General features: G+C 44.6%; 2 protein-coding genes across 6 annotated transcripts in view; one reads left to right on the top strand and one right to left on the bottom strand.

Moving 5' to 3' along the window:
* Positions 1 to 606: 606 nt before the first annotated feature.
* Positions 607 to 9020, top strand: TINF2 (TERF1 interacting nuclear factor 2). Of its 5 annotated transcripts, XM_042475234.1 has the most exons (11): positions 607 to 759; positions 1633 to 1866; positions 3206 to 3307; positions 3443 to 3544; positions 3909 to 4019; positions 5359 to 5458; positions 5542 to 5698; positions 5782 to 5819; positions 7044 to 7102; positions 7489 to 7553; positions 8731 to 8876. In XM_042475234.1, exons 2-11 carry the CDS (start codon positions 1636 to 1638, stop codon positions 8762 to 8764), a joined length of 999 nt encoding a protein of 332 aa, XP_042331168.1. In that variant the 5' UTR covers positions 607 to 759; positions 1633 to 1635; the 3' UTR covers positions 8765 to 8876. The 5 variants fall into 5 exon arrangements, with proteins under 5 accessions (XP_042331168.1, XP_042331167.1, XP_042331171.1 ...); XM_042475233.1 differs by lacking the exons at positions 7489 to 7553; positions 8731 to 8876 and adding an exon at positions 8898 to 9020; XM_042475237.1 differs by lacking the exon at positions 7489 to 7553.
* GMPR2 (guanosine monophosphate reductase 2) overlaps positions 8824 to 19974 on the bottom strand; it is a 13059-nt gene continuing 1908 nt past the window's right edge. Inside the window, exons 2-11 of the mRNA XM_042475232.1 lie at positions 19802 to 19878; positions 16479 to 16574; positions 14631 to 14750; positions 12825 to 12908; positions 12477 to 12650; positions 11515 to 11596; positions 11113 to 11219; positions 10325 to 10367; positions 10015 to 10174; positions 8824 to 9668 (exon numbers count right to left, since the gene is read on the bottom strand). Of these exons, the coding sequence (XP_042331166.1) occupies positions 9473 to 9668; positions 10015 to 10174; positions 10325 to 10367; positions 11113 to 11219; positions 11515 to 11596; positions 12477 to 12650; positions 12825 to 12908; positions 14631 to 14750; positions 16479 to 16565 (1053 nt within the window). The 5' untranslated portion in view covers positions 16566 to 16574; positions 19802 to 19878 and the 3' untranslated portion in view covers positions 8824 to 9472. The remainder of the gene's footprint in view (positions 9669 to 10014; positions 10175 to 10324; positions 10368 to 11112; positions 11220 to 11514; positions 11597 to 12476; positions 12651 to 12824; positions 12909 to 14630; positions 14751 to 16478; positions 16575 to 19801; positions 19879 to 19974) is intronic.

Below are 19974 nucleotides of genomic sequence, written 5' to 3'. Positions count from 1 at the left end.
GATTGTTCCTGGGATTTGTAGTTTGCTGACAGAGAAGCCCAAATAGCTCATAAAACTACAAATCCCATAGCTGCCAGGCTTTCACAGATGGTTGAAATTGGGCTCTTAGTGCTGCATCATTTTAAGGATACGTATATAGTTTTATTTTTATTGTTTTCGTATTTTTAACTTTTAATATGTTTTTAAGGGCTTTTATCTCTTGATTGCATTTATCAAGCAGCCTCTGCACCTTTGCATCTGGGAAACAAACCTTCAGGCACTGGATAGGTAAAAACCCACCGAATGCAGCCTCTTAGGGTGCCTTCTACACTGTAGAAATAAAGCAGTTTGACACCACTTTAACTGCCAGGGCTCCATTCTGCAGAATTCTGGGATTGGAAACCTTCAACTCCCAGGATGCCATAGGATGGCGCGACAGCTCTTAAAGTGGTGTCAAACTGCATTATTTCTATAGTGTAGAATGAACCCTTAAACCTTCCACCGGCAATTAATGGGTTCCTGGCTGTGCAGTTCCACAGAGTGACCACCAGGAGCCGCTGTGGCGCTTCAGATGGGATTCTGAGTGGAAACAGCGACCGCAAGGTTTGGGTTCGGTTAGCGGCGGAAGTGACGGTGGCGGCGCGATGACGTCACGCGCGTTGCCACGGAAACGCACCGGAAGTACGGCTGCAAAATAAATGCCCGGGCAGCGGCAAACGGTGGCGACGGCGGCGGCGGCGGCAGAAGAAGGAGGTCTTCGGGGGACGTAAGAGATAACAAGTGAGTTTCTACTCATCAGGCAAAAAGCGTAGCACGCCAGAAGCTGATGGACTGCATTTCCCAGCATTCCTCCCCATTGTCGCTACTCGCTGGGGCTGCTGGGAGTTGCAGTCCAACAGCCTCTTGGATAATAATAATAATTTATATTTATTATATTTATATTATTATTCCAAAGGCTGTTGGACTACATTTCCCAGTATTCCTCAGCGTTGGCTCTACTCGCTGGGGCTGCTGGAATAATAATAATAATAATAATATATTTACATTAGTATATTATGTTGTTATTATTCCAGAGGCTGTTGGACTACATTTCCCAGCATACCCAGCGAATGAAGCCAGTGGTGAGGTGTGCTGGGAAATGCACTCCAACAGCCTTATTATTGCAGTCCAGGAGCCTTAAATGCAGCCCAACAACATTATTGTTATCGTTATTATTGTTATGATTTCTTCTCTGCCTCTGCCCTTGACAACAGCAGTCATGGAAGAATAACTGAATTTGTGGAGGAACATAGGATTCCCAGCCCTGATAGAAGATGGGCAACTGATAAGGAAGCTAGATGCTAATAGCTTGGAATGAAGGGGCGTGGCCCAAGGGCAGGAACCAATGGAAATGGAGGTGCTGTGCGGAAGGGGTGGGACTTGGGGCTGTCCAAAGGGGGAGAGGACTCCTAGATGTGGGTGTGGCCTAATGAATTTGGGTGGAGTCACACGTGAGAAGGTGGGGCTACAGCAAAGTTGGGAGGGGCCTGAGAAATTAGAGAGAAAGAGTTAGGCCAGACATTGGAGTTTGGAGTTGGAGTTTGGAGTTGGAGTTGCCAACCCTCCCCTTTGCTCAGTGTTTGTGTTCCTTCCGCCTTTGTGTTCTCTGCTCAGACGATGGCGAATGTGTTGATGGAAGAGGAGGAAGAAGAAGAGGAAGTGCTAGAGGACTGTGAACCCTGCGTCGCTGTGCGCTTGGTCTCGGCTGCCGCCTGGCATGTGCTCCACAAGCGCCAGGTCTACAATTACCCTCGGGTGCTGGCGCTGCTGGAAACCATTGGGGAAGCCGCCCCGGATTTGGTGCACTTCCGGCACCTGGCTAAGATCCGCCTGGGCCTGCAGGCGAAGGTCAGTGGCACACTCCTGAGCGTAACATTGGCTGCATACGATTTAAACAAATGGAGCGTGTCCAGAGGAGGCTGACCAAAATCCTAAATCTGGAAACCACCAAGTCCTATGTGAGGAGCGACTTAGGGAGCTGGGTATGTTCAGCCTGGTTAAGAGAAGGTTAAGGGGTGACATGATAGCTATGTTATACTGTATATCTGAAGGGATGTCAAGTTGACGATGGAGCAAGCTTGTTTTCTGCTGCTCCAGTTAATAGGGCACAGAGCAATGGATGCAAGCTACAAGAAAACAAGATTCCACCTCAACATTAGGAAGATCTTCCTGACAGTAAGAGCTGTTTGACAGTCAAAGGCACTGCCTCGGAGAATGGCAGGGTCTCCTTCTTTGGAGGTTTTTAAACAGCTGCTGGATGGCCATATTTCACAAGGAGGGCTTGGATTGTGGGTTCCTACATGGCATCATGGGGTTGGACTGGATGGCTCTTGGAGCCTCTTCTAACTCTGATTCTGTGAAAACACCAACACTGTCTGTGTCTCATTTAGAATTGCCAGATCTCTGGACCTGACCCTGGTTCTTCCATTTTGATACATTATCCACAGGCTGGAGACAAAGGTGCAAATTCTCCAGTTTTGATGGGCTCTCCTCTAGGCTTAGAAGGGGGCTGTGTGCCAAGCTCCAGCTCACCCAGGAGAGCATAATCTTGCTACAGTTTCCAAGGATTAATTTGTTTGTTGCTGCAGCTTCCAAAAATGTTCGGGGGGGGGATGTCTGTGGATTTAGTTAGCTTCCTCCTTCCCAGTTCTTGTGGCACCTGGCATTGTCATCCACATTGCTCTGCATCCACCTTCTGGCTAGAAACAAGTAAGCTAGATTAAATTGTTCTTTTCCTAAACAGGTAAAACAGAATAATCCTCTCGTTTCACAATCTTAGCTAAGTAGCAGTCCCTTTAGCTAAAGTTTTTCTGTAAGTTTGCAAACTGGAAAATATATTCTGACTTGAATGACAACTCTGTACAACCACTTGGCACTTAATAACATCAGCAGGGACCATCTCTAGGTCTCAGGTTTTGACCCAGAAACTTGTCTTAATATTACTAGAACTGTTGATATTGTCAAAGTGGTATCCCACCCTTTTCTAGCCCTGACTTTTTTCTGTGTGTAAAAGGTGGATTTTCCGACTGATAAAGCCACAGTGCTTTGCTTCTCTTCTCACAAAGTCTCACGTTGTAGACAGATCTTGTAGCACCTTTGAGACTAACTGCAAGAACTGATTCTACAGACTAACACATCTATATCTTTGGAAGTCTCAGGCCATTCCTTGCTTTTTCCCTCCCCTCAGGTGATCATGACCATGCTTCAGGAGGAGCAACCCCACGGGAAAATCTACGATGCTATAGACACCTACTTTCCAGAGAACACCCCTCTGTCCCATCCCAAAGCTGTGAGTGCTTGCTTGAGAATACAGCCAGAGGACTACCCTTCTTATTTCCTCCTGTTCTTCTGAGACACTTGTACCTTTGCTTTATTTAAAAGTCACTTGCCTCACATCTCTTGCCCTCTTTTCCTTTTGCCACAGACTGCTGAAGACTTAGAGCTTGTGCAGGCAGCTCAGGAGAATTTCCGGGATCTGGTGTTGGGGTTGCTAAGCGACCGCAGGCAACAGGACAAGTATGTGCAGGTGAGAAACATTGGTTGCCATCGTGTTAGTGATATCTGCAAGCGTCATCCCATGAGAGCCAGCATGGTGTGGTGGCTTGAGTGGATTATGACTCTGGAGACCAGGGTTTGAATCTCGGCTTGGCCATGTAAACCCACTGGGTGACTTGGGGCAAGTCGCACTCTCTCAGCCTCAGATGGTAATGGCAAACCCCCTCTGATGAAACTTGTCAATAAAACCCTATGGTAGGTTTGCCTTGGGTCACCATAAATCGATAATGACTTGAAGGCACATAACAACAATAATCCCACTTTACACTCGTGTCTAGGAAAAATCTAATGGTCTGTAACAATAAAAATGGCTCTTATTTTCTTCTATCTCTTAGGAGCACCTAGAAAACGATTATGGGGAAGTCTTTTCACGTGTGGTGGAAGAGCTCTTCTGTGATTACCTGTGGCAGCTAGAAAGCACCTTGCCTGAGCCCAACTTCCAGCAGGTACCATGCAAGAGAGGGGAAAGGGTATGCATGATCTAGCTCCTAGCTGTGGGTCAGCATTTTTATCACTGTCTTGAGATGCGCCCTACAGCTCAATGGTGGAGCACATGGTTTGCTCTGTCCCTTCAAGGTTGGCAGATACTCTGCCACAAGCATGCTGTCTATCTGGGTTAGAAGAGCCAGTGCTGTGGAAGGCAGCTCTGTTTTTTGACATAATACCCCAGGATCTGAAAAATTTGAATTGTTGTGGAAGGCCTTCAGTTAATGCTCTTATAAGCATTATACTACACCTGATACTCCAGCTGTTAACTGCTACCTCCCAGAGGGCCTTCTCTGCAATTGCTCCCAAACTATGGAACGGTCTGCCGGATGAGATCCATCAACTTGCCAGCTTAGACAGCTTTAAAAAAGCTGTCAAGACGGATCTCTTCCGGCAGGCCTTTCCTGAATAAAGTGCCTGGCCACAGAATGACTGCCCCCTGCATCATGTTTCAGCCCACCGCTCTGTCCTCGCTGTATTTTTTATTGTGTATTTAATAGATGTTTTAATTGTAATTTGTTTAATCTTGTTTTAAGGGGGGGATTTGGGACATAAATTTGTAAATGTGGATTTTAACATGTAGCTGCTTTGATTGTCTTGTCACAGAAAAGTGGGATATAAATAAAAGTTTTATTTATTATTATATTATTTATGGAGGTGACACAAGAGTTCTGTAGGTAGAACCTAAAAATCTAAGAGGGAATAGTTCAGTGTTCTGCATATGGCATATTAACTGGGCCAAAGGAATAGCATTTAAAAACAACATCTTAATTCAATTGGATGCTGACTGAGTGCCCTCCTAACACCTTCATATGAAAGCCTTGCCATCCATATTGTTGTCAGGGATGGAAGGAACAGCTCATTGTTCGTTTGAAGCTGCCTCTTCTGTGCTTTTAAATTGTGAAGTCTTTGCAAGCCAGAAAATTCTACATTCTCCCCTCCCTATGAATTGGTGCGCTTGTGTGCCAGCATGCTACAGGGAAGGAGGTGCAGCATGGATCTTGCAGGGAACTTGGAAATGTGACCTTTTTTATCACTACACCTCCCCAGAGCTAGAGGGCTCTTCCACACTACACAGTTATAGTGCTACAATTCCATTTTAACTGCTATGGTTCCTTCCTATAGGATACTGAGATTTGTAGTTTAGGGAGGGATGTTTGGAATTCTCAGCCAGGGAGATGTGTAGGATGTAGGCATGGCAGTTAAAGTGAAATTAAAGTACTGTAAGTATAGTATTGTGTGAAAGGGCTCACAGAGCCCCCTTTCCCAAAACCGTAATTCCGGATGTTTTCCCCCCAGCTATTGGAAGCCGCTTGTTTCCGAGGGCCCAGCCAGCCCCCTCAGCCAGATTCCAACATCCTCTCCAGCTACTTCACTGCCATGGGATACCAGATCATAGGTAAGCAAAGAAGAGCCACAACATCTGTGCCTTGAGCTATCTTCACCAGCCCCCAATTTACATTCTCTCCCTCCCCCCACCAGAATGTCCCCCACATCCATCATCTTCCAGACAGTCAATCCCTCTGCTCCACAGTGATGGTAAGAAGGAACAGCCTCAAGCGCCTGAGTCCTGTAAGGCCCAACCAAGCCTGGGCAGGTCCAAAACAAGGCAGAGTTGCCCCCCACGTGCTGAAGAAGGGTAAGCACTTACTTGCCCACTTCCCACTTTTTTAATCCTGCTGTTTCAAAATAGCTCATTGCACCTTATTTTCTCATGTTCAGGGATTTCCATGGGCATCATTCGGACAGCCAAGAAACAGGTACTTCATATGGTTTCTCTGAATTCTTTTCCCATCCCCATCCCGCACCTGTTGGCCTGTGGATTTCTGAAAGCTGAATACAAGATGCAAATCAGTCAGCTTGGTACACAGTTCCTCCCTTTGTGCTGCTGACCCCATTCAAATGTACAAGGAAGGCTGGAGCTTTGCAGCCAAGCATAATAGAAAGCAAGCTTGACAACCAGAGTTTCAGTCAATGGCTGAGTATGCAATTCCTTTCCCAGTGACTGCTTCTTCCTACCCTCCTCTCCAGTTTTGTCTCTGCCCTTCTGTTCCCCCAGCCACCCGCTCTCATTTCCTGAAATGCCTTTTTTTAACCAAGGGGAACTTGGACTGGAGAGTGGGAGATCTCAGGACCCAGGAAATATGGCCTGGCTATTTGGTTTAGAACAGAGGTTCTTTCTTCTGATGTTAACTCCTCCTAAAAATACTGTTTTTAAATGCATAAAAATACATCAGATTACAAAGAAAACAGGCTACATTTTGTTTCTAATTGTCATCAAGTCAACTTCAGCTTAGGCCACTCCTATGAATGAGGGATTTCCAAGTCACCCTGTTACCAACAGTCTCAATACTTGCAGACTCAGGGCTGGGGTTTCCTTGATTAATTATGATCAAAATTCTGCAGTATACACTCCAGTCAAATAAGGAAAGAAATCCCAGAGGTGCAAGTGAAAGGAAGGGGCCTAGGGACCACATCACAAACATACATAATGGAGTGCACCAAAGAATTGCAGAAGAAAATCAGCTTGTGCTTTATAGACTATAGCAAAGCCTTTGACTGCATCAATCATGAAAATCTATGGAACGCTCTTAAAGAAATGGGAGTGCTTCTGCTTTTGATAGCCCTGATGAGAAATCTGTACTTAGGACAAGAGGCAACTGTTAGAACAGAATATGGAACAGTATGATTCTGAGTTGGCAGTCAGGCAAGGGCTGCATTCTGTTACCCTGTCTGTTCAACTTGTATGCAGAAAATATATGAAGAGCAGGGTTTTTTTTCCATCCAGGTTCATGAACCTCAGGTCTGTTGACCCCAGGATCGGTACAATCAGAGATAGCAAGACAAGGCCCTGACTCCTACCCCACTCTGTGTACCTCTCATTTTACAAGGAGGGCAAGTGCATGGGTACATTTGGCTATCCAAGGCAAAGGGGAAATAACCTTTCAGAGGTGAGCAGCTCCAACCTTCTGTGTTCTCTGCAGATGAAAGTGGGGACATGGTGCTGGCTTCAAGTAGCGAGGAAAGTTCTCCTTTAAGAAAGGTAAGTAGGAGGATGTCCAGAAACAACAGAAAGGAAAGTAGACTTGGGCCAAGGCACTAGCTGGAAGAAGGGGTCAAGGAGGGGAGGCTTTGCTGTGCTTGTGAGGAACTCAGGCTTGGTTCCAAACCTGATTTGCAAGCTCTGCTATAATGAAGCCACAAGCTGGTGTAAGGGATGGAAATCTTCTTTTGCTTCCTTATTTCCTTCTCTCTGTTGGACTTGGATTACATTCTCTCCAGGGCAGAACCTCTTCTCACCATAGCCACACACATGCACCAGTGGTGCTGTGACTGTGGTGCCAGTGACAACATATTGCTGACCATCGGTTGAGACTGACCATTTGGCACTGCAGCACCTGTGACCAGCCCTCCCTTTCCCCTCCACAGGGTGAATATCAGTGCACCCGGCACAACGCCCTTATTCCCACATTCCAGGAGCACCTTAGGAGCCGGTGAGTGGCCGCTCCTTTCCCCAGCAAGGGGAGTCAATCTGTCACACACAGACCTTCCTAGAAGGTTGGAGAGCCTTCTCCTGCCAAAGGTCCTTGTTTCTTCAAAACTGACCAGCTTTGGTAGGCAGAAGCAAGGTGACTGCCACATGCTGTCATGCCTCCACTTTCTTGTGGGCACATAGAAATCACTGTTCAGAGCATTTCATTGGATTGTGTAGTTTCTTACCCTAAGAACCTTATCACAATAGAGGAATCCCGCTAAGAAACCAGATTTAAAGTACAAAAACTTGCAAATGTGGGAGGTTTATCACATGACATTTCAGCAAACCTGAAATAACGCAAAAATAAAGCAAACGTAAAGGGGACAAAAACGACACCTTTTTACTTTCGGAACTTCCTGAAAGTACAAAGGTGTCGTTTTTGTCCCCTTTATGTTCATGTTATTTCAGGTTTCACAAATGTTGTGTAATACGCCTCCTGCATTTGCAGGTTTTTTCTACTTTAAATCCCATTTCTTAGAAGGATTTCTCTAGTGTGATAAGGTCCTTTCTTTGTATATCTGGTCAAATGCCAGTGTATTTATTTCCAAAATATTTTGAGGAGGTAGAGGCACTTCTGGGTGGGTTCAGAGTGGTGGTTGTAATATAGGTCTTTCTATATCCTAATACATGTTTTCTTCTTCCTGTCTGGGGAAGGCCAATATTGTGGTCCACCTGATATTCTTGGCCTATAATTCCCATGATTCCCACAGCTTGCCCTGATCTAGACCCAAGATATGTGATGTGGGGGATGAGCAATCTTTTTTTTTTTTTTTAAGTGATAAGAGCTGGGATATTTGTGCCCATTGACAAGTTTTTTTTTCCTGGAAAATATCCAGAGACTTGTGAAGAGCAATATTGGTCCATGGACCATCAGATTAAGTAGCCCTTGTTCAGACTGTATTCTGCCATTTGGGCAATTTAGAACAGATCAGCAGATTCAAGATGCTGCTGAAACTGAGCAGCAGTGACAATGCTGAGAAGTGAACTTTAACGACAGACATTTTTAGGAATTGCTGCTTTATCAGCAGTTTCCTTTAGCAACCAATGCCTGTAGGTGCTCCATGGGGTGCCCTACAAGCTGTATGTTTTCTGCCACAACCCTCATCCTTATCTCTTTTCCCACTTCTTCCTCATAGGTGTGTTAAGTGCCTGGATTCTAACCTCTCCTAAAATCTGACCGCCTTCTCATCTTCATTTCTACAACACACATATACAGTATATCCAGCTCCTGCAAGTTACTTTAAAGGTTTATTTAATAAATATGGTCAACCCTTCCACTTGATATCTCTGTTGTCTTTTCCAGTTTGTCAAGCGGCTAGTGGATGGAAAACTCATCCCCTGCTGCCCTTTGGTCTTTGAAGACAAAAGATGGAATGTTGTAATGCAAGAACACTTTGGAAGAAAAAAATGATTGGAAAAAGCACACAAACACTGAAATAACAGGGTGACATATACATCCTCCCACCATTAATCAAAGAGTAAGGTAGAAACAGACCTTCATTAGAATCACCAATACTATGGAGTGAAATGGTCCCTAACCACTGGCTGCTAGATGTTTTGTACTTCAGTTCCCAGAATCCCTGAGTATTTACCATGTTACCTGGAGCTTCTGAGAGCTGAAGCCCTAAAAACATCAGGATGGCTAACAGCTGAGAACCACTGATTTGGAGAGAGAAAGGGACAGCTGATGTCCAAAATAGTATCTTCTCCAGAGATACTGGATGGTCAGGGTAAACTGGCCCATCTTCTTTTTGGCTTCACCATCAGATATGGCACATTCCTCTGCTTCAAGTCCAAATAATGACATGAACGGAAAAGGATTAAGTTGTACAAAATCAAAAGTAACCTCTTGGGGGTGGGGAAGAGAAGCGGGAAGGCTCAGGGCTGGTGTGAATCCCCAAATATAGGGTTGGCTTGCTGGGTGACCCGGATGAAGGTGGTCCTGCGGCTGAGTTCCTTCAGCTTAGCGGCCCCAACATATGTGCAGGTGGAACGGATCCCGCCCAGGATGTCCCTCAAGGTGTGCTCCACATCACCCTTGAAGGGCACTTCCACCACCTTCCCTTCTGATGCCCTGCAGGTCAGAGAAAGAAAGCATCACAGGACCAGCCTGCTTGTTTTCCATATGCAAGGAACTAACCTTGACCATCCCATTTTCTGGTAGACAGGATTCCCCCCTCCCCAAATTTGCCTTAATGGTCTTCCAATTCTCTTTTATACCCAATTAATATTTATCCATCCCTTGCAGATGGTAGGGGAAAACTAGAAGATGCTTTTTCCAGAAACAGCTCAGGAAAGGTTGTTTTTTGGACTACAATTCCCAAAATTACTGGCAATGATGGAATTCTGGGAGTTGTAGTTTAAAATTTGCCTTTCCAAGCATCATTTCCAGTACAACTTTTTCAACTGGGACACTGTACCTATACTCTGCAACACCCCCGGCATACTTCTTCATAGATACTTCCGAGCTCATGCCATAGAAGAGCTTGTATTTCTTGCCTTCCTTCTCAATGAGGTCTCCACCAGACTCCGTGTGTCCGGCCAGCATCCCACCCAGCATGACAAAGTCCGCACCAGCACCTGGAACCAGAACAAAATGGAGAATGGCATGAGGAGAGCTATCAAGAAGCCCAAGGTGTGCAACAAGAAGCAAAACAGAACCAGTCAGAGTTCTGCCTCTATCACAAAAATAAATGTTTAAGGAGTGAAATAAGGATAACGGTCTTTTACCAAATGCCTTTGCCACATCCCCTGGGCAGCTGCAGCCTCCATCCTGTACAAAAGAGAATAAAAAGATAATCTGGGCTCTCAATTTTTCATTTTCTAAGCAGCTGACAGTTCTGCTAAAGAACTAGAACATTATGTAAAAAGTCACATTTATATCCTGCCTTACTCTCAAAGCTATTTCATGTGGCATACATGGGTCTTCTTCCCACAATGATCCCCACAGTTTGGAAGGGAGGCCAGGCATAGCTGATCTGTAAAGTGTATGCAGGCCGTGGGTGCTATTTTGTTACCTGACTCCATTTTCCTTCCAGTCCCCAAAGCCTCCCCATTTAAAAAAAAATCAGTTTGATTTTTGGGCAACTTTTGCCCCTAAAACAAGCAAGATTACCTCCATTCCACACCCACCAGCACCTCAGAAACCTGTACTATCACCAAAATACCTTTGTTTTCTTCTGTAGTCTCTTTCAAATGCTGACCAGCAAGGACATGATGTCACTTCTGGATACCATTTTGAGAGGGACTGCAGAGGAAAATAGAGTTATCTGAACTTGCTGGAGGAGGGGTGCAGTCTATGGTTGGGACATGACCCTCTGGCTACCAACCAGTTGCCCTCTCCTGGTTTAAGGTGTTCTGGCCTGGTCAAATGATTTATTTATTTCATTTACACCCTGCTTTTGTTCCAAATGGGGCACAAAAGAGCCTACAATAAAAATAATGCTCTGGGGTTGTTTCCTTCCTCTTCCGTAACCTTCTCAGGTCAACCCTGCTGCCAGCAAGCGGACTGGACTTACCGAGATGATGTGCCCATTCAGGCCATGAGCAGCATCAGCACACTCCATGACCGCACTGAGCTGGGGGTAGCCCACTCCTGTCTTCTTCCGCGTGGTACAAACTGAGCCTGGAATAAGCCAAGAAGAGTGCATGGTTTAAGTGAGACTGCTTGTGTTTTGGGAGGGATGTGTGCTGAATAAAGGCCTCCAAAATTATTTTTAAATGATTATAAAATCTTGACGTGTCCCATTTCAGGAAGAAAAGTGCTCTTTTCAGCACACCCCAGCCACACCTGTCTTCCACTACTAATATTAGGACAGACATGTCCCTTCTAATACAAAATGGCTGAACTCATGTGCTTGCACCATGACTGAAGTTGGTGTGACCCTCACATATGAAGCACTCCCCTCATTTATCATTACCTGGTCCAATTCCCACTTTGATGATGTCAGCTCCTGACAAGATAAGCTCTTCCACCATCTCCCCTGTCACCACATTCCCTGCCTGAGGAGAGCAAAAAGAGACAGAAGGAAAGACAGGTGAGGCCAGGCCTGAATTAAAGTTATCAGCAGTGAGGCACATTGTCAAAGTCTAAGCAGTGATTCCCAAATTTTATTCCTTTAGATGTTTGGGACTTATGATCCCCAAATTCTTGACTGTTGACCAAGCTAACAGCAATAGCAAGTACATTTCTATCATTGCACTTAAGTACTCCCTAAGCGGTTTAAGTGTGTGAGCCAACTGCCCTCAACAAGCTGGGTATTCATTTTAGTGACCTCAGAAGGATGCCAGGATGAGTTGACCCTGAGCCCAGGCTGGTACTGAACTCACAACCTTGTGGTTTGTGAGTGAGTGGCTGCAGTACAGGCATTTAACCACTGCGCCACCAGGGCTCTTCAAGGAGTTAAGCGCCACAGGCTCCCTCAAGCTAACGGGGGCTTCTGGGATTTCAAATCCAAAACATTTGGAAGATCAAAGTTTAGGAATCTCTGGTCTACACCTTTACAGCAAAAGCCATTCCCAGAGGGTGATAAAGTCAGGGCTCAAAAAAAGCTCCCATTTGGAACTAAATTTCCTGGAATTCTGAGAGGCCATGCTACCTGGAGCATGCTGGGAGCCCAAACCAAATTCTTAGTCTCAACTAGAATAGATCCACTAAAATCTACGGAACGCACATAAATGATGACTTATCAAGTTCCCATTAACTCCACAGAACTGCTATTGTTGAGACTAACAAATGAACTTAGGTTCCCAAAAGTAACTTTCTCAAATTCTACGGGCAATAAGCTTAGAACAAAAGGCTTTGAAGGAAGTGGAAAAACAGTAATCCCTCATGAAGCTCTGACAAAGGTGAGTGGGGCACTGTCAGAGAATGTGAACTTACTAAGATGGTGTGATCGGGAAATCGTTTGCGCACATCCCTCAAGAACTGGACAAAATGCTCTGAGTAGCCATTAGCCACGTCCAAGCAGATGTAGCGCACTTGAGGTACACTCTCCAGGATTTGCTCCAACAGCTCGAAGTCTGAAGAACCAGTACCTGAGCTGGCTGCCACATGCTAAGGAGAGACATCAGAGGCAGATGGTGAACAACAGGCAAGAGAGTAGATCTGACAACAGAATAATGGTCTGGTACAGTGAAGGGACGCCTTTCCCAAAAATCTCCAATAGAAGACACAGAAACTCCTGTTTTGTGACACAGAAGCAAAAGTGAGGATGACAGAGACACTCACCTGGAGACAATCTGGGTTCTGAGCTGCAAACTCCTTCCACTCATCCAAGCTATAGTGTTTGTGGATGGCTGTAAAGAGAGAGAACTAGAGAGAAATTAGTGGGGGATACACAATTGCCAAGGGCAAATCAGATCCCATATTTTACACTGGGGTAGGTAACTTCTGAAGGAATTGTAGGGGTTGTTAACAGGGGCAGATGGGTTCTAGAATCCTTATCCCTATCATAGAATCAAAAGACTTAGAAAAGGCCACAAGATCCAACAAAACCAAGCCCCAGCCTATGCAGGAATCCACCACTAAAGCAACCCTGAAAGGGGCCATCTAATCTGTGTTTAAAAACTTCCAAGGACAATAAAACAGACTGTCATCAGAAAATTCTTCCTAATGTTTACACCAAATCTCTTTCCTTGCCATTTCAATGCAGTGGTTTGGGTCCAGTTTGAGTCCATTAGATCCTGTTCTCTCAAAAAGCAGAAAACAAGATTGCTCCATCTTCTACATGACAGACCTTTAGAGTTTTAAAGATGGGTATCATGTCACCTTGTAGTCTTCTCCAGGCTAAACATCACACTGTTTCAATCTTGTACTCATATCAAACAAAATTCTACCAAACAGTGATACCTTTATTGGCCAACCAAAATGCTTCTCCATCAGGCAACATGTTACAAACCAAACAGGAGAAAAACTAGGGATGTTAGTAAGATGCCTGCATTCTGTTATTCCTGTCCTTAGTTAAGATAGTAGGGGGAGGATATCTTTTGCAGGCTGGCTTCTCCTCCTTCTGGCCATGTGGCAATTGGGTGATTTTCAAAGTTCAGGAAATTTACAATCCATTTGCATCTCAACAAAGACTCCTTTCTTGCAATCCAATATGTTTCCATTCCTGTGAGGCCACAGGCTTCTTTGTAGGCAGAGGATGTCCTTTTGGATATTCTCTGCCTACAAAGATGTCTGTGGCCTCACAGGAAAGGAGACATATTGGAATGCATTAATTTACCAACAGTAAAGCTTATCCAAAGCAGTGATATGTGTGTCAGTTTTCAGTATTCAATGAAATTTTAAGGAGGCCTGAAATTGGAGCCGGTTCCAGCTCTAAACAGGTCCCTGTTACTAGCCACTATCTCATTGCGGCTTTACACAAGAAGTGACACAGCACAAGGAGATGGACTTACACAAGCCCTATGTCAGTGGCATAAACCATTGTGCAAGATTAGGAAAGCAGTCGATGCAGAACGTCAGCTCCTTTCAGTTAAGTAGTCAAAGCAACTGTTGTGAGGGCATGACACTACCACCCCAACTGATTGTACAGTGGCGTGTTCCAGTACCCCAACATAGCTGCATCTTTGTGATTTTATGCTATACAGGTGCTAAATAGGATGTCAGCATTTGTCCTCCCAGGATCTTCAGTTTCTGGGGGAAGGCATTTCTGAGGTAAAAAAAGGTACACGAGAAAGACGGGCGATCTTGAATTTAGAGGGCCCACTGCACATCCTAGAAAAGCTTCTGGAGATAAAATCATCAATTTGAGGACTAAAGCAAAACCGGGGGGGGGGGGATAGGTTTGAGAGGAGCTTGAACTCCATCCATCCCTGTTATACATCATTTTGACCCTTATCCACCCAACTGGAGCTTCCTCAGCCACAAAGGGGAAGTAAAAGAGACGCTGATAAAGTTCATGAGCAGCCAGTAATGAACTGAATGACCCACTGAGCACAAATGGCTGAGGATAGTTCTGCTGACCCACTGTTCTAGCTGAGGCAGAACACATCTGTCCAGGTGAGGGGGGCATACTGATTAGACCCATACCTTGCAAAGAACTTTGGCCATCTCAAAGGTGCCCACGGTGTCCATGTTGGCAGCAATGATGGGGATCCCTGTGTATGTCTGCTTGGAGTTGCGGAATGTGAAGGACCTCATGAGATCCACCTGGAAAAAGGTACAAGATCTGAAAAGCTCTAAGGACAACATTGGGTCCTCAGCCATCCCCATTTTAAAAGGGACATCCCAATATTGAGGGAGCTGAGAGGCTACTCTCATATTGAAGCTGTATAGGATACCCCAAATCCTGCATCTCTTAAACTCTTGAACGTGACTACCAGCCTCGCTCCTGACAGCTCAAGCCCTGAGTGTTTGGTACACAGCAGTCAGGCCTTAACAAATGCCAAGGGTTTCACAAATGGCATGGCACTATTCTCCTCTCCAGCTGTGGAGACTGGCTACACAACAGTGCAACCTTTTATTCTCACAATGGCAGATATGCGACCACAAAATTTTCATGGTTTTCTGGGATTCCTGAAACATTTTAAAACTTGTGGGAACCATAAGATCTTACAAGAGTCCCTCCTCTCATAAGGATTGAAGTGGCCTTACCTGGGTCAGCATCATGCATCGCAGCCAGACTTCAGGAAGCCTCTCATAGAATCATGAAATTGTAGAGTTGGAAGAGACCACAGGGGCCATCCAGTCCAACCCCCTGCCATGCAGGAACTCTCAATCAAAGCATCCCTGACAGATGGCCATGGCCATCCTCTCAACCAGGATGAGTCCAATACAGCTCTGGAGAAAACCCAGTAGCTCTAACCCCCAGAGACCCTGGGCACCACCTCTACCAGTAGGGATATATATATATAATTCCACAAAAGAGTTGAGAGTACAGAGGTTGATACCTCCATTATTTTCCCTCTCTTATACCCAAAGCCCTGCAAGTGGTCACTGCTTGGAAGCATGTCATCAGTCAGAGACTAAGGCAGTGGTGGGTGCCTTAGGGCCACACACCATTTGGAGTTCCTCTTGAGGCCACAACAACCCATAGCAGGTGCTATTTTAGTGAATCAGAAGCAATGTTTCATCACTTTTGGCCACTAAGGAAAATTCTGTCTGTCTCAAAGGTTTCCAATTGCCTAATCCCTTCCCAATGAGGTTTTTCCCCCCCAACTAAAAAGCTGGAATTTTCAAGAAATAGTATTTTGGCAGCTGCCTGGGGATACTGATGGGCTCTTAGCAGGTTCCAAGAAAAAATCACTCCTGGACTAGACAAATGCTTGGCCTACAGAAAATTCTTATCCTGGCATCTGCTATTCTCAAAATGCCAGCTGGGAAAAGATGCAACATTTGAATAGAGCTGGTGCTTGACAGAGCCCCTAAGACTGATGTTGAGGGACCACTCACCTAAGGTACTTTTCAGACATTCACCCTCCAAGGAAATGTCTCTGAGAAGGCCTTCATTTTGTGGAGTGGAAGTAGGGGACCTTTGAGCCTAAATATCCTGAAGGCACCAGATACCATTGGATCTTGAAAGCTAAGTGGAATCTGCTCTGGTTAGTCTTTGGAAGAGAGATTGCCAAGGAATCCCAGGTGCTAAATTTAGGAAGAAGGCAGTGGCAAACCACCTCTCAATGTTCACTGAAATTCACGGGATTGCCATAGTCAACAGAAAACTTGAAAGCACCTAAATACACACGCAAGTGACTTCTGAGCCAATTTTACCCCATAACTAATATCTTCCCCAAATTTAGCCTTTAACACTGAGGCTTCAAAGGTCAGATAGAAACCCATATCTCCCATTAAGAATTTCTGACCTACATCCTCTCTTAGCAATCTGGTCCAATCTTCCAACTTGCATGAAGAACTGAATAGGTTTTCTTTTCAGCTCACCTCACTGCGGGATTTGAGAGTACTCCGTTTGGGCCGGAGAAGGACATCCTTGAAGTCTAACTTGATGTCGTTATCAATGTGCGGCATCTTGGAGCCCTGGAAGACAAATTAAAAGGATCAAGTTTAAAAACAATCAAGATAGTGGAGAGAGAAAACAATGGTTTTGTTTTGCCCAGGACTACAAGTATTTATGAGCCAGCAAAGAATTTAGAGAAACAATCAGTGAGTCTTATTGCTCTTAATGATGCTGTATGTTTATCAAGGCTTCTAGGGGTATCTGCTAAACAGGAATGTACAATGCAATTGGCAAGTTTTGGAAAACAGCAATAAGGGACAACCAAGATTCATGACATGCAGGGTTGCCAATATGGAAACAGGTATTTACAAGTTCATGTTCTACCTAAATACCAAAGGAAGGCATTGATTGTGGCTCTCTTAACCATGTATTCCTCTGTTCAATTAACATACTGACCACATTTATAAATTAGATGAGGCATGCATTTTTGTGCTTATGGAGGGCTCAAACTCAAAAATATGGGATTTTGGGCATCTCATTCAGTCTATATAAAATGAAAAGCTTTCCAGTTCTAAGACAGGGGACATCTCCTACAGCAGTGCTTCTCTATTATTTTCTGTCATGCCCCCCCTAGGAAGAAGAAAATATTTCACGCCCCCCGCACGACTGTAAATAATATCATTTGTCTATAAAATTGTTATAAGTACACCTCTGCATAACACTGTATCCTGAGTCTCGCGCCCCCCTTTATGGAGCCTCGCGCCCCCCCTGGGGGGCCTGCCCCACTATTTGAGAAGTACTGTCCTACAGAAACAATTTGGCAAATGTGGCATAGGGAACAATTTCACCACATTTGTAGTCACTTTTAGAGAATGTTATCACCAAGAACTGCCTTTGCCCCCCCCCCGGGCAGTCAACTTCTGAGTCACTTACTGCTGAAAAAAGGAGTTGCCTGAACGTGAAAAGACTTGGGGATGGGAATATGTGCAAAATTGCCTCTCACAACCCCAGACAACACTTGAGGACATCTGGGGAGGGGGATTTTTAAAATATTTTTGAGGGGGGGAAATCCCCCCCAAAATTCAAAGGCCTTGATGGCCACAAGAATCAACTCACAGGCCACACATTCCCCATCACTTTCCTAAACCAATGATATATTCTCCTTTGTAGAATCCCAATGGCCTTTCTGGTAGATATGTCACACTAAAAAGGAGTCAAGAGAAGGGAAGGGTGGAAGAGATGGTCATTATTACAGGGATGAGATTTATGGGATTTTTGCTTAGGAATGTTGGTCTGCTAGGCTTACTTTGATCTAGAGCACAGACCAAAGTGTGCCTTTAAAGTCAACATTCCTAAGGAAAAGCTGCCCTTAATCTAGATGCCAGATTAATAGTTGTATACTATGTAGGAGTAATCTAAGTGTATTGTCTCTTCAGAAGGTTTTCAAGGTAAAAGGCGTCAGGAGTAGTTTACCATTGCATTTTTCTGTGCAATACTAGCTCCTTTAGCTAAGGTCTCTGCCAATGTCACCCCCCACTACTGTTGCTACCCAGAAGGTATTTGGCACATTGGTCTCTCAGCAAAAACCTGTCTGAACTGGGAGACCATGCCAGCAGCAGTGATACCATTGAGGTAGCCTCTTACCTCAGTGGAGCATACAGTCCCACCACCATGGAAAAGTAGTGCCAAGGGAATAGGAAAAGAAGAAGACCACACTACAGATGGATAGATTTAATCAAGGAAGCCATGATTCTGAATTTGCAAGACTTAAGCAGGGTAGTCAATGAGATTTCCTGTTCCTCAGGTCACCATAAGTTAAACGTGACTCGATGGCAAATGACAGATAGTGGGCTGAACTCTCCGAGTGCTTTGCGATAGATTGGTCATGATTCCTGACTCTTTGTTGTTTAGCAAAAGCAGCAACGAAGTGACTTCTGCCCTAAATTATATTGCAAAAAATTGGGGGGGGGTTGTTTGCAGATGGCGGGAGGCAACTCACCAATTATGCAAGGTGCAACTCAGTATTTTTATTTCACTTTATATTTAAATTCAAATTTGATTCCAAAAGTAATTTTGGTTTGAGGGTGTGTGCTTGTTTTTAGGTTTGAATTTAGGTTTTACTTCAAAGGAACACTTTTGCTTTAAACTTGATAATAATTTGATGTTTTTATTGTATTACTGGGCCCGAACAGACAAGACAAAATAAAGCTGCTTCAGGTCACTTTGGAGGTATGCTGTTTAAATGACACACACATCTTAAGAGGCCAGAAGCTGAGCCCAAGCTGCGCCCCGACTTCCTTGGAGGTGTTTAAGCAGAGGCTGGATGGCCATCTGTCGGGGATGCTTTGATTTAGATTTCCTGCATGGCAGAATGGGGTTGGACTGGATGGCCCTTGCGGTCTCTTCCAACTCTATGATTCTATGATTGGTGCAGCTTCTAGCCTCCTGGGACACATGCAGCATTTAAACAGATTACCTCCAAAGTGACCCAAAGCAGCTTTATTTTGGCCTCTCTGTTTGGGCCCACTGTAAGGTTAATTTTGGCTTAAGAGAAAGGTGACTGAAATGTGTTTCTTTTGCCTGTTTAAGTATATTGTGGTTAAGGATATATATATATATATATATATATATATATATATATATATATATGCATATGTAACTTTTTCAGCCCTGCACAATCTTGTGCAGTATGGCTGAGGAGGACGTAAAATTATCCCCATCGCAAACATCCCTAAATCCTACTGGGAAATGCAGAAAGCCTGGAGTGATCTGTCTTGGCACTGAATTTGGGAGGAGAGTGCATGGCATTCTGTCTTTTCTCATTCTCAAAACAAACTCCTGGGTTTGCAATTCTTTAGTTCTAAAGCTGCATCTTTTGCAACAGACTCCAGATCTCACAGTCTTAAAAAGTAAAATAAATGTAGATCCTTTAAATGTAAAGTCTGCCCATGGAAAGAAACCATTTTGTAGAATAGCCACTGCTCAGAAAGCCACGGATAAGACTCTAGTGATCAGTTGTTGTGAGAGCCAGATAATTCTGTGTTCACTTTAGAGGAGGTAGTATACTCACACAGTCTTATGATAATAAGCATATGCTTCTCTGGTTAAGAGTAAACACACTGACCACTGCTGTACAAGTATAAGAAGGAAGGTTAAAAAGCAAAATAGAAAAGCCAAGCAGAATTCTCCAGTGGATTGCAACTCCCAGAATCCCCCAACCCAAAGTAACTTTCCCCACTTCTGAAGGTAAGCCTCCCTCATAGCAAGTAGTGCAGGGTTTGGTTATTAAAGTGCCAAATCCTCTTACCGTTTGGGAATTGTTTTACTCCAAGGAATTGTGTTGCTAACAGTCAGTCATGACCTCTGCTTTTGCTTCATGCCATTCTGGGGAGGAAAAACAACACTAAGTACTTTAAAACTCTCACAATCAATCTTCTGGTCACACACCCAAACCTCTGTTGTCAATAAAGGACTTTGGCT

This window comes from Sceloporus undulatus, chromosome 6 (genome assembly GCF_019175285.1).
Source record: "Sceloporus undulatus isolate JIND9_A2432 ecotype Alabama chromosome 6, SceUnd_v1.1, whole genome shotgun sequence".
NCBI classification, from domain to species: domain Eukaryota; kingdom Metazoa; phylum Chordata; class Lepidosauria; order Squamata; family Phrynosomatidae; genus Sceloporus; species Sceloporus undulatus.
The sequence above is the reverse complement of the archived record's forward strand: the minus strand, read 5'-3'. Positions and strand labels throughout refer to the sequence as shown.